Raw genomic sequence first — 12,768 nt, forward strand, 5'->3', positions numbered from 1 at the left:
CAGTTTCAAAACTGTGGGTTTGCATCTTCACTTCATCTGAGAGTGGCCTGTTTTCCCATTGCAGGAGCAGCCGAACCAGGTGAACTATGGGAATATCTGCACAGGACTGGAAGTGCTGAACTTCCTGCTAACTGTGCTACAGTCACCAGCCATCCTCAGTAGCTTCAAGCCCCTGCAGCGGGGCATCGCCGCCTGCATGACGTGTGGGAACACCAAAGTGCTGCGAGCCGTCCACAGCCTCCTCTCTCGCCTGATGAGCATTTTCCCTACAGAGCCAAGTAAGCAACCCTTCCCTCATGCCTCTCCTTTGCTGAAGACTGGGGGGCCCGGGACTGTTGCTTGAGAATGCTCATCCTGTAGTTCTCAGTGAGCAGTTTTCCCATTCTGTTTTACTCCCGACTTTACTTTTTTGTTTTGTCTTTGAGATAGGGTTTCACTATGTAGCTCAGGCTGGTCTCGAACTCTCAGGGACCTGCCTACCTCTGCCTCCTGAGTGCTGGGAATAAAGGCATGCACCACCATGACCAATCTCTCAATCATCTCTTTTAAAAACATTATTTGACTTGAAAATTTAGCAGTAACGCGTTATTTTGTTTCTGCTCTGAAATTCATTTCTTCATCTGCTGGATTTGCTTTACAGGTATTTATTTAAGGGAAGTTAGGTTGCAGTATTAGAACGAACGTTGAGCAGTTGGTTCCTTGAAATTGTGCATGTTCTGATAAAGTGTACTTAGAGCTGTCAGGACGGGAGTTGCCCTCGCTGGCGTGACCACGAGGCAGGCGCACACTGTCTTGTGGTGGCAGGAGAGGCTCTGTGCTGCATACTCCACAGCCAGACCTTGATCTGCGGGACTATGCAGCCTAAAGCCCTGACCCCAGCACCCCACCCCACGTCGTTCCAGGCACTTCAAGCGTGGCCTCCAAGTACGAAGAGCTGGAGTGCCTCTATGCAGCTGTGGGGAAGGTCATCTACGAAGGACTCACCAACTACGAGAAGGCCACCAACGCCAATCCCTCGCAGCTCTTCGGTGAGTACCTGTGTCTTTTGTCCAGCAGGCTTCACTTGGACTGCGGTCCCTGCTCCCTGGGCAGCTGTCTTGGGAAAGACTGGGAGGGCTTTGCTGCCTTGGGTTCTGCGTTCTGTCCATCACTCGTGCTTCCTCCTCTGAGTCTTTTGCTCATCCCCAGTGCACTCTCGACTTGAAGATTGCCCGTGCACTGGCGTGAGAATTGCTGCCTCCTGGGCTGTGTCTGAGAAAGACAGACCCAGATACCAGAAGTCCAGCTTAGACCCCTTGCCCCTTACCACTCTAGTCCTCAGAATTGCGTTAGTATCATAACTTTTTCCTTATCATATTAATATCATTGTGTAAAACTTGAGAAACTAATATTCCTATAAAAGTTACCTATAAACCTCTCGACTCATTAGTTAGTAAGTAGGTTGGCATTTTTTTTAACTTAATTCTTTTTGGAGGGGTGGTTTTGTGTCTTTGTTTTCCAAGACAAGGTTTCTCTGTGTAACCATGCTGTCCTGGAACTCAGTCTGTAGACCAGGCTGGCCTCAAACTCAGAGATCTGCTTGCCTCTGCCTCCCGAGTGCCAGAATTAAAATATGTGCACCCCCACTGCTTAGCCCTGTTTTTATTTCTTATTATGTTTATGCATGTGTGCATTGAGTTATCTTTCCAGTCCCTATTTCTTGTTTTCTATACGTAAGAAGATCCGTAACCCTCACTCGTTACACAAATGCTTGTGTCTGAACCTGTGTTCTAAATGATTTCAGTTACTAATGTCACAGAAATTTACTGCTTTCCTAAATTGGCTGTCTGCTCGCTGAAACTCAGGGCCCAGGTGTATTTTTGCTTTAATCAGTCTGTTCACACCTGGCTGCTCTAGAGCCAACTGATTGGTTTTTGTGACTTTAAGTAGGGTCATCTTGTGTGCTCTGACTCCTATCACAGGTAAAGGAGCATCTCTGCTTGCACCTTCTCCAAGGTCAAAGAAGAGCTGACCCCAGTGGGCCCTGCCTCCCTCTGTAGGGTGACCCCTATGGGGCCTGCCTCCCTCCTCTGTAGGGTGACTGACCCCCATGGGGCCTGCCTCCCTCCTCTGTAGGGTGACTGACCCCCATGGGGCCTGCCTCCCTCCTCTGTAGGGTGACTGACCCCCATGGGGCCTGCCTCCCTCCTCTGTAGGGTGACTGACCCCCATGGGCCCTGCCTCCCTCCTCTGTAGGGTGACTGACCCCCATGGGCCCTGCCTCCCTCTGTAGGGTGACTGACCCCCATGGGCCCTGCCTCCCTCCTCTGTAGGGTGACCCCCATGGGGCCTGCCTCCCTCCTCTGAAGGGTGACCCCCATGGGCCCTGCCTCCCTCCTCTGTAGGGTGACCCCCATGGGGCCTGCCTCCCTCCTCTGTAGGGTGACCCCCATGGGGCCTGCCTCCCTCCTCTGTAGGGTGACCCCCATGGGGCCTGCCTCCCTCCTCTGTAGGGTGACTGACCCCCATGGGCCCTGCCTCCCTCCTCTGTAGGGTGACCCCCATGGGGCCTGCCTCCCTCCTCTGTAGGGTGACCCCCATGGGCCCTGCCTCCCTCCTCTGTAGGGTGACTGACCCCCATGGGCCCTGCCTCCCTCTGTAGGTGACTGCAGGCTGGGGTGGCTCATGGTGATGTGGGCCTGGGGAATTGGCTGTGCCATGGTCGTCCTTGTCTGGTAAACTTAGCTCTGTCACTGTTATGTCCTTAGAGGAGAGCAGAGCGGGATACGTTCCATTTTTTTTTCTTTCTTTTTTAAAAAAATACTTATTTTTGTGTGCATTGGTGTTTTGTCTGTATGTGTGTCAGTGTGAGAGTACCAGGTTCCCTGGAACTGAAGTTACAGATAATTGTGAGTTGCCCATGTGGGTGCTGGGAACTGAACCTGAGTCTTCTGGAAGTGCTGTTAACCGCTGAGCCATCTCTCCAGCCTCAACACATACCATTTTCAGCATGGATTCGGTTACCTGGCTTAAAATCAGGCTGACTATACAATGGTTGCTATGCAGAACCCGGTTTAAACAAGGACAAGCCTAAAATTGTCCACACCTGGGATGTTGACACCTATAAATGACAGATGCCCTCTGATGGGTCTCTGATGTGACCCAGGAATAGGAGTCAAGTTCTCTCAGGGTCAAGATGATGTGAAAGACCTCACTAGTGGAAGATCTCACTCAGTGTTCCTGTTCTGATCTTGGGCAATTTTCATAGACGCATGCAGTAAGTTCTAAAGATTGTCGTGTTCAGATAGGCTAGACCTTTGTTGTTGTTGTCCTTTTAAGGATTTTGCTCCTGTTCTACCTTCTCCCAAGCATCATGGGATAAAACCTTTACAGAGGATAATTTGTCAAAGCCTAAGATCCAAAACTGAAGGGAAGAATTTTTTATTTATTTTTATTTTATTTTACTTTACTTTATTTGGTTTTCGAGACAGGGACAGGGTGTCTCTGTGTTACAGTCCTGGCTGTCCTGGAACTCACTTTATAAACCAGACTGGCTTCAAATTCACTGAGGTCTACCTGCCTCTGCCTCTCGAGTCCTGGGATTAAAGGCGTGTGTACCACCGCCCGGCAGGGAAGCATGTTTTATACTGAAGCACAGAAGTTGACTCTGGAATGTAGTGTGGGCAAGGTTAAGATTCAGGGTGACAGTTCATGCTTTATAATGTGAACAGTGTCCTGCAGGCAAGAGCTTTCAGAGCTAGCAGAGCTGATGGCTTTAAAAGCACACTTCTGTTACTTAATTTTGCTGTTATTTTGCGTGTATGTGAGGCCCAGGACCTGCCTGTCTTCTGCCTCTGCAATGCTAGGATTACAATTGCTTGTCCCCATTTCTGGCTATGGGATATCAAACTTGGTCGTTGGGCATGCTAGGCAGGCACTGTACTGATGGAATTGTCTCTCCAGGACAGCTGTTACGTCTTTGTAAATAACTGCTATTCCTGCCCTGCAGGGACACTTATGATCCTCAAGTCGGCCTGTTGCAACAACCCAAGCTACATCGACAGGCTGATCTCTGTCTTTATGCGCTCCCTCCAGAAGATGGTCCGAGAGCATTTAAATCCTCAGGCAGCGTCTGGGAGCACTGAAGCAACTGCAGGTGACAGCCTGGGACTGGTGTTCTTTCTCCACGGACTTTGGGGGTCATCTGGGCAGTGCAGGCTGTGTTTGAACACTACCGTGAACATGGGTTAATGTGAAGTTGTGATAATAGGCTCTTGTGGCAGAGGTTTAACGTCAAAACAAAACGCCCAAAAATCAAGTTTAAAATTAGAGGGTGTAAGAATGAAAAGCAGCAAGAGTGGCAAGACCATGCGAACCCTCACAACCACAGCTGTCGCAGTACTTCATGACGAAGCGCCTAATCGGAATTCCCGTCTCTGAAGAGTTATGTCAGGCTCCTACCGACTGGGAGGGGGAGAGCCGCAGCAGTGTGCTGTTACCCAAGTACCAAGTAGCTTCACGTAGGATGTGGAGAGGCTGGGGTGCCTGTACAGGCTCCATCAACTGTCACCCCCTCCCCATTCTTGTGGTTGGGGCTACTAGAGGGTACTTTGCAAGATGCAGTCTTAAAGAAGTGACATTTCAGAAAGGGCAGTGACTCCTTTAAGTGCATCTGTAGGGATCGGACCCAGGCATTTGTCCTTTCTCCGCACAGCTGGAACAAGTGAGCTGGTGATGCTGAGCCTGGAGCTTGTGAAGACTCGGCTGGCGGTGATGAGCATGGAGATGCGGAAGAACTTCATCCAGACCATCCTGACCTCCCTCATCGAGAAATCCCCAGATGCCAAGATCCTCCGAGCTGTGGTGAAGATCGTGGAGGAGTGGGTTAAAAATAATTCCCCAATGGCAGCCAATCAGGTGAGCTGCCGGGTTGGCCCTCTGTGAAACCCAGGAAGATGGAAGCAGTCCCCTCTTACTCTTTCCTGACCCATGTGGAACAAGCGCAATGTTGGATTGTCCCCACCGTAGCTTAGCTTGATCAGGAGTTCCCTGAGCGGGCCAAGCGATAGACTGACCAGCTGCTCTTCACAGTGGCTTTTCTTTTGTTAAAACGCTGTGTGACCCTTATTTGTGAGTTTCATCTTGAATGGGGTGGAGATGAGCTGTGAAACGCTGCTGCTGGTGAGAGCTGCCACGCAGGAGGGTGTTTGGCAGCTTCTGACTTGTTTCCAGAGTGAGTCGTGGTGGTGGGGAGGATGCTTATTGCTGTCTCTTGACTTTTTGAGTACCCAAAGATAATCACAACCACCTTTGATTTTTTTTTTTCTTTCTTTAAAAATGAACTGGCTTGATTGCAGTAAAGAATAATGTTACTGTTAAAATAACGGGAGCGTGGAGAGTTGGAAAGGTGGCTGTGAAATGCTTTTGGATCTGTGGTTTTTCAAGTAGAGGTAATTGGCACTTTCTTTGGGGAAACCGATTTTGTAGACACCTACACTCCGGGAGAAGTCGATCTTGCTCGTGAAAATGATGACTTACATAGAGAAACGCTTCCCAGAAGACCTTGAACTAAATGCCCAGTTTTTGGACCTTGTTAACTATGTTTACAGGTAATCAGCACTGGTCACATTGCCTGTGGGTTCGTAGTGTGGTCTCCACTCGGCAGTGCAGTATGACTTCAATCTCGTACTTGTGTCTAAATTGAGTACTCACTTTGATATTAAGGTGACATACCTTGATGGCATTTCTTTGTCTTTTCTAAAACGATTTATTTTGTATATGTGGGTGTTTGCCTGGATGTATATATATATGCAGTATCCTTGGAGGCCAAAAGAGGGCATCAGATCTACTCAAACTGGAGTTACAAAGAGCTGTAGGCGGCCATGTGGGCTCTGGGACTTGAACCTGACTCCTCTGGAAGTGCAGCTAATGGTTTAACCACTGACCCATCTCACCAGCACCCTCGCTAGCATTTCTGAGCCCTTGGAGACGTGTTGCTCAAGCCTTCATGGTGGAAACACACCCTGGTGTTCCAGCGGAGTTGGTTTGGGGGAGCTGGTGTACATCGTCATGAACACTGATCTGGGTGATCCCCTGGCTCTTACGTCTTCTCTCACCTTCTGTCATTACAGGGATGAGGCACTTTCTGGCAGTGAGCTGACTGCAAAGCTTGAGCCCGCCTTTCTGTCTGGGCTTCGTTGTGCCCAGCCATTGATCAGGGCCAAGTTTTTCGAGGTTTTTGACAACTCTATGAAACGCCGTGTCTATGAGCGCCTGCTGTATATCACCTGTTCCCAGAATTGGGAAGCCATGGGAAGCCATTTCTGGATCAAGCAGTGCATTGAGGTAGAGTGGATAAACTCAACTTCTGTGGCTGAGAGAGCCTGGGGGTTTTCTGAGGGGACATAGAAGGCAGCAGGTTATTCTGTGAATTGGTCACTTTTCTGTTGCTATGTGAAAACACCATGACCATGGTAGCTTATGAAAGAAAGCATTTAATTGGGCGTATGGTCCAGAGGGTTACAGTCCACAAGGTATAGCTAAGGCAGCAGGAACAGCTGAGAGCTCACAGACATCAAGCCACAAGGCTTAGAGCACACTGGGAATGGCAAAAGTCTTTGGAAACCTGAAAGCCCATTCCTAGTGACACACCCCCTCCAACAAGGCCACACCTCCTAATCCTTCCCAAACAGTTCCACTAACTGGGGACCCAGCATTCTAACGTGTGAGCCTATGGGGACCATTCTCATCAAATCACTGTGTCCTACAATATAAAGAGGTATAGAAGTATCCTGTCATGCACCTGTTCTCGTCCCACTACAGGGGAGACAAACAGGCCTTGCTGATAATTAGAAGTAGGGACTTAAGACAACATTTCTCATCTTACTGTGAACCCGTATCAGAAAGCCGGAAGAAACCTTAGTGGGCAGATATTCCTTCATCTTCACTTAGAAACATCTTTAAATTTCTTCTGTCTAAAAAGTTGAGTGGATGTTGAGGTTGTCATCTCCTCAGTCACGAACAGCATGGGCAGTTTGCCAGTGCTGTTGCTTTGGGTTCCTTGGTGTGAGGATTTGGGCCTGGGGCAGCAGCAGGTAGGCGTGTGTGGTCTGTGAAGTCGAGCCTGCAGAGGGCTTGCTCTTTCCCTAGGAGGAAAGTCTGCCGTGAGGATCGCAGGGAACTCCTGGGCCACTCTTGCTCACAGGTTTCAGGCACAGGCTGCGGGTTTGTCGGGTTACTAGTGCTTAGCAGACTCACACCATCTAGAGAGAGTGAGACCAGCTTTCCCCTCGGAGACAGCTGCAGCAAACAGTTCTTAAATTCATCTTCCGATGAATCAAAGGGAACTGTTCTGGACCTCAGTGACAGCTGGTTGCCATGGTTCCTGTTTATGAAGAATTGATGCTTTCTCAGTGCCTGGGGCAGCATAAGCAGCGGCCCTGTAGTGATCTTCAGAGGCTGCCACAGTGCAGATGTCCTCAGGAAGTGCTGAGAACACAGGTGACCACTGAGGCAGTCAAGGGTGATAGAAATCACAGAAGATCTTAGGTGCTCTCAGTCCCCGAAGAGTATGGATTGGTTCTCTGCGGCTATACGAAGTCTTTGAGGGGTTCGGAGAGAGAGGGAGTCATGGGACTGGTTGTGTACAGAGATGATTCTGAGAGGGGGTCTGAAGATGGCCTAGGAGGGTCCCCTGGCTGGACTGGGGGCCGTGCCGCCTGGAGTGAGAAGGAAGGGCAGAGGGCTCTGCCTGGGTGAGGTTGCAAGTTCAGGCCCGCAGCTGACCTGGGGTGGGTGCTGTGACCTGAGCTGTGGCCTGCACTGTCTGTGTGTGTCTGTTCTGATGTCTAGGTGCTCACACACTCCCAGTGCCAGGCGTCGCCTTTAAAATGGTCTTCTTTCCCATGATCCTCTAGCTCCTCCTGGCCGTGTGTGAGAAGAGCACTGCCATCGGTACCAGCTGCCAGGGAGCTATGCTTCCATCCATTACCAATGTCATCAACCTGGCCGACAGCCATGACCGGGCTGCCTTTGCCATGGTCACACACGTCAAGCAGGAGCCTCGGGAGCGAGAGAACAGTGAGTCTAAAGAGGAGGTGAGTCTCTGGCTGCCTGGATGGAGTTACCACTCATTTTGAGTTGGCAGGAGCTTGTTTCTACCCAAAAGCCAGAGTTTAGACTTTCTTGCCATTAAAAATGATCTTAGTCGCCAGACCTATTTGCCGGCGTCCTGAGCCAGTTCTACTTGGAACAGGGGAATTGCTTTTGGTTTTTCCCTCTGCTGTGGTGCTGGTCTTGAACTAGAAGTGACACCCACCGTGTAGGAACCCAGTGCTAAGCCCTCCTTCTGGGAGCCTTGCGTACTGCCATCTGGTCCTAGATGGGCAACATGGAGCTGAAAGCGTGTCTGTTGAATGAAATCATTTCTGCCAAGGCTGGTAGCGTAGTCTTCACAGCTCTCCTGGTTCTCATTCTTCTCATGGAAGTGCATATGCCAGCACTCTAGGCCACTGGCTTTGGGAAGCACAGCCTATTGGGGTGTCGATTTTAGAAGAAAGCCTTTAGTGACAAGGGAGAACACTTGTTTCCTTTGCTCTAAGGGGGAAGTTGGGCTGGGGTTGTACTTGGTTGGTAGGGTTCTTGCCTAGCAGGAGTGAAGGCCTGGATTTAATCCATAGCACAATTCAGTTAAGGAAGAAGTGTGGCTAATCAGGTCATTTGATATGGTCTTGCTGTAATCTGAGTGACATCAGTAACTATCTTTGACTCATCAAAGGCAATATAGTGGATAGTGTAGTTGGCCTGTTGACTTTGGGGGGTAGTTCCTGATTTCTTAGTTGATTGTGACTTAAGAACCTGGAAACAGAAAGTTCATTCTTGTGTGTGACATAGCAGACACTAACCCAGGTCTGTCTCAGTACAGTGACCCCAGCAGCATTAATATGACTGAGCAAGGCTTTGGGCAAGCCATGCTGCATCCCAACAAGTGATATGCTTTTTTGATTCCAGTGATGTTTGTGCTATTTATTTTGCTTCCTATAACTCAGATACAGAAGCGTATGGTCATCCTTCCACAGTTGTATGAGAGAGAGAGAGATGCAGTGGGGTGTAGGGTGACCGTGAGCCGGAGTACCGTGGTGACGGGGATGCCGAAATGAAACACATTCTGTATGCTAACTAAACTGGGGAGAGGCAGGTGCTGGGTCGGGAATACTGGTCCTTGTTTATGTCTTTTCATTAAAGAGTATTTAAGTATGCAAATGTCCTCCATCTGAAATGCTTAGGAACACATGCATTGCACATTTTGGGTGTTTGTGGATTTTGAATATTCATTTTTTAACCATCTGAGAACCCAAATTTTGAAGTCTGAAATGCTATAAAACCCTAAAATTTGAGCATCATGTGGGTGTTTATGTTTCACATTTAAAGCCTTTTACTTTTGGTGGCTCTCAGATTAGAGGTGCTCAGCCTATACTCTAGGAAAAGCTTCTAGAAAACTAAGAAAAAATGGCACTTGTCAAAAAGGGAGGTGTGGAGACCTGGCTCAGTGCTCAAAGCACCTGCTGCTCTCTCAGAGGAGATCAGGTCCCAGCAACAGTGGGTGGCTCACAACCGTCTGGTTCTCCAGCTCTGGGGGACCTGACGCCCTCTTCTGGCCCCCATGGACGTCTGTGCTCAGGTGCACACTCACTACAGACACTTGATGTACACAGAATTAAAATATTTTTTAAAGTGGTCAGTGGTCGATAAGAGCTGTGTTTGTTGGGTTCTGTGAACTCCTTGACCTCCTGCGTTTCCTTGTCTTGTTTAGGACGTAGAGATAGATATTGAGCTGGCTCCTGGCGACCAGACCAGCACACCCAAAACCAAAGAGCTCTCTGAGAAGGACATCGGGAACCAGCTGCACATGCTCACCAACAGACACGACAAGTTTCTCGATACTCTCCGGGAAGTGAAGGTCTGTGGGCAAGTTTGGGAGTGACAAGCTCCTGCCTCCATCTTTATTTCAGAACAGGTCTTCCCCACCAGTATTAAATTTTCTCTCACCAGTTTCCCTTGAGTTTTTCTTCCTACCCCAGTTGAAACCGTTCTAATTCTGGGAGAGTTTGGATTCGACATTTAATATAACCAAGGAAGCAGATAAAGGATTTTATGGGAAAAATAGGCATTGGTTTCTCTGCCACTTACTGTCCTGTGGGAATGGTAAAATCACTTAGTGTCGCCTGTCATGAGCAGTAACTCTGGGTTCTTGCTCAAGTGTCTCAAATCAGGAGACAGAGGAAAGTGTGAAGGCAGGCTGGATCTATGGGAAAGAGCTTCCCCATGTGCCCACTGTGGGTGGTCTCAGTTTCTTCAGGTAGCTGTGGCTTCCACAGCCGCTGCTTAATCATGGACATGGACATAATTGCATTTTGACTCTGTGACCAAGGCTTTGTGCACCCAGTCACTTTTGAGAAGTAGAAACAGTGGTGCTATTTATATCGGGACTAGTAGGAAGAAAAACCAATTAGTTGCCAGTAATTTCTATATTACATTTTCTTAGTAAGCAGCCTGGCCTTCCTGTGTCTAAGTGGCGCCCTCGCTGCCCTGGGTAAGTGTGGAGTGCTGAGGGAGCAGGACGCAGTGTCTGCGTAGGTATAGGTGACGCGCCATGCGCTGTCTTTCATCTGCCAATAATGCTAGAAAGGAGGGCTATGGGCCTGTCCCTAAGCTCAGGGCTGACTCGGCTGCGGCCTCAGTGTCCCTTTGACTTGGATGCAGAAGGCACATGACTCACCTGAGCCATACTCTTCTGCCCACAGACGGGGGCGCTGCTCAGTGCCTTTGTCCAGCTGTGCCACATTTCTACAACGCTGGCCGAGAAGACCTGGGTCCAGCTCTTCCCGAGGCTGTGGAAAATCCTCTCCGACAGACAGCAGCATGTGAGTCACGTCTGAAAATCATTGCTGCGAGAATGTAGTTTTAGCCTTTGATAGATAATCCTAAATGAACACCGTTCTGGGTTCCAGAGTATGATAAAACTACTCTCACCCAAGGACCAGTTATCATAGTGCTGCCAAGTGATGAGGGAGAGGCCAGGTGTGTGTGTGTGTGTGACAGAGAGAGAGAGAGAGAGAGAGAATATCTCAGTATATATCCCAGGTTAGCCAGAAGATCCCCTCATAGCCTGACCTCTCCAGTCCTGGGATTGCAGCGTGCAGCAGCCCACCTGGTCCAGGCTTGTCAGTTTCCGAATGAAGACCTGAAACGGCTCACTCTTGGTTCTAGGCGCTGGCAGGAGAGATCAGCCCATTCCTGTGCAGTGGCAGTCACCAGGTACAGCGTGACTGTCAGCCAAGTGCGTTAAACTGCTTTGTGGAAGCCATGTCCCAGTGTGTCCCCCCAATTCCCATGCGACCTTGCGTGCTGAAGTATCTGGGGAAGACCCACAACCTCTGGTTCCGCTCAACGTTGATGCTGGAGCACCAGGCCTTTGAGAAGGGGCTGAGTCTGCCAATCAAACCAAAGCAAACAGCCGAGTTTTACGAGCAGGAGAGCATAACGCCACCTCAGCAGGTGAGTCCTCATCCCATCAGTGACTCTCAGTAAGTACCTCTCTCCGGAGGTTCGCAGGTATGCTCCCGGGGAGTTCCTTTGTTGACTAAGAAATCTGTGTTTGACCCAAGCACTCAGAACCAGTGATTGCCTTTAGGAGATACTGGATTCCCTTGCTGAGCTGTACTCCCTGTTACAAGAGGAAGACATGTGGGCCGGCCTGTGGCAGAAGCGCTGCAAGTTCTCAGAGACGGCAACTGCCATTGCTTATGAGCAGCACGGCTTTTTTGAGCAGGTGATGGCTTTGGGTGATGCCTGGTGGGTTTCACTGCTGGGTCTTCCTTACTGTAACGTGCCTAAGTTGCAGTACGTTCACACTTGGGGAGATTATACTTTCCACTGAGTGGTGGTGTTTGTTGAAGTACTGAGAATGGAACCCAGAACTTCAGTAAGCCTCCTCTACCCCAGCTATACTGCATTATCTGCTCACGAAGACCCTTCCAAGTCTTAACTTAGAGAAGCCTCGGAAGCCTTGGTGCTTGCCTTACATAGTTTTTTTTTTTTTTTTTTTTTTTTTTTTTTTTTTTTTTTTTTGGTTTTTCGAGACAGGGTTTCCCTGTAGTTTCTAGAGCCTGTCCTGGAACTAGCTCTTGTAGACCAGGCTGGCCTCGAACTCAGAGATCCGCCTGCCTCTGCCTCCCGAGTGCTGGGATTAAAGGCGCGCGCCACCACCGCCCGGCTCATAGTTTAAACTTTTAAATGTTATGTGCCTTTATGTGCACACATATGAGCACATGTGCTGTGACACATGGACAGCCTTGTGTAGTCCGTTCTCCCCTTCCGCCTTTACCTGGGCTCTCCGGCGCAGACTCGGGTCTGTAAGCCTTTACCTGCTGAGCCATCTTTACCTCAGTCTTCTGCGTCAGAAGCTAACACCGGTGCTCAGAGGCCGCCTGTCCCTGACTCTGCTGGAAACCGTGGGCCAGTGGGCCGATGCACTCAGCCCTCGGCCTCATGCTTCCTATGCAGCACAGCACTGACTTCAGAGTGAATCTCGGCTCTAAGTAGGAAGCTGGGGCCCAGAAGAGAACACATTTGTGTGCCCAGTGGCCTTCTCTGGCACCTTTGTGAGGGCTGTCCCTTCTGTCTCTTAGTAGGTGAGCTGTGGGCATCTGGTAGCTGTGGACTGGAAAGCTGTAGTTGTTTCTCAATTCCTGTCCAGCTTGCCCAAGTTAAGACGACAAGGAAAGCACT

The 12,768-nt window shown here is 49.6% G+C and overlaps 1 protein-coding gene across 9 annotated transcripts in view; it reads left to right on the plus strand.

Annotated features, from left to right (window-relative positions):
• Positions 1–12,768, plus strand: part of LOC119824585 (transformation/transcription domain associated protein) — a 98,768-nt gene that overhangs the window by 58,482 nt on the left and 27,518 nt on the right. For all 9 annotated transcript variants that reach the window (XM_038344799.1, XM_038344805.1, XM_038344800.1 and 6 more), the window contains exons 44-54: positions 65–278; positions 903–1,028; positions 3,989–4,135; positions 4,694–4,896; positions 5,467–5,588; positions 6,111–6,324; positions 7,896–8,075; positions 9,791–9,937; positions 10,782–10,901; positions 11,248–11,535; positions 11,672–11,809. In XM_038344799.1, coding sequence (XP_038200727.1) covers positions 65–278; positions 903–1,028; positions 3,989–4,135; positions 4,694–4,896; positions 5,467–5,588; positions 6,111–6,324; positions 7,896–8,075; positions 9,791–9,937; positions 10,782–10,901; positions 11,248–11,535; positions 11,672–11,809 — 1,899 coding nt within the window. The remainder of the gene's footprint in view (positions 1–64; positions 279–902; positions 1,029–3,988; positions 4,136–4,693; positions 4,897–5,466; positions 5,589–6,110; positions 6,325–7,895; positions 8,076–9,790; positions 9,938–10,781; positions 10,902–11,247; positions 11,536–11,671; positions 11,810–12,768) is intronic.

Source organism: Arvicola amphibius, chromosome 10 (genome assembly GCF_903992535.2).
Source record: "Arvicola amphibius chromosome 10, mArvAmp1.2, whole genome shotgun sequence".
Taxonomy (NCBI): Eukaryota; Metazoa; Chordata; class Mammalia; order Rodentia; family Cricetidae; genus Arvicola; species Arvicola amphibius.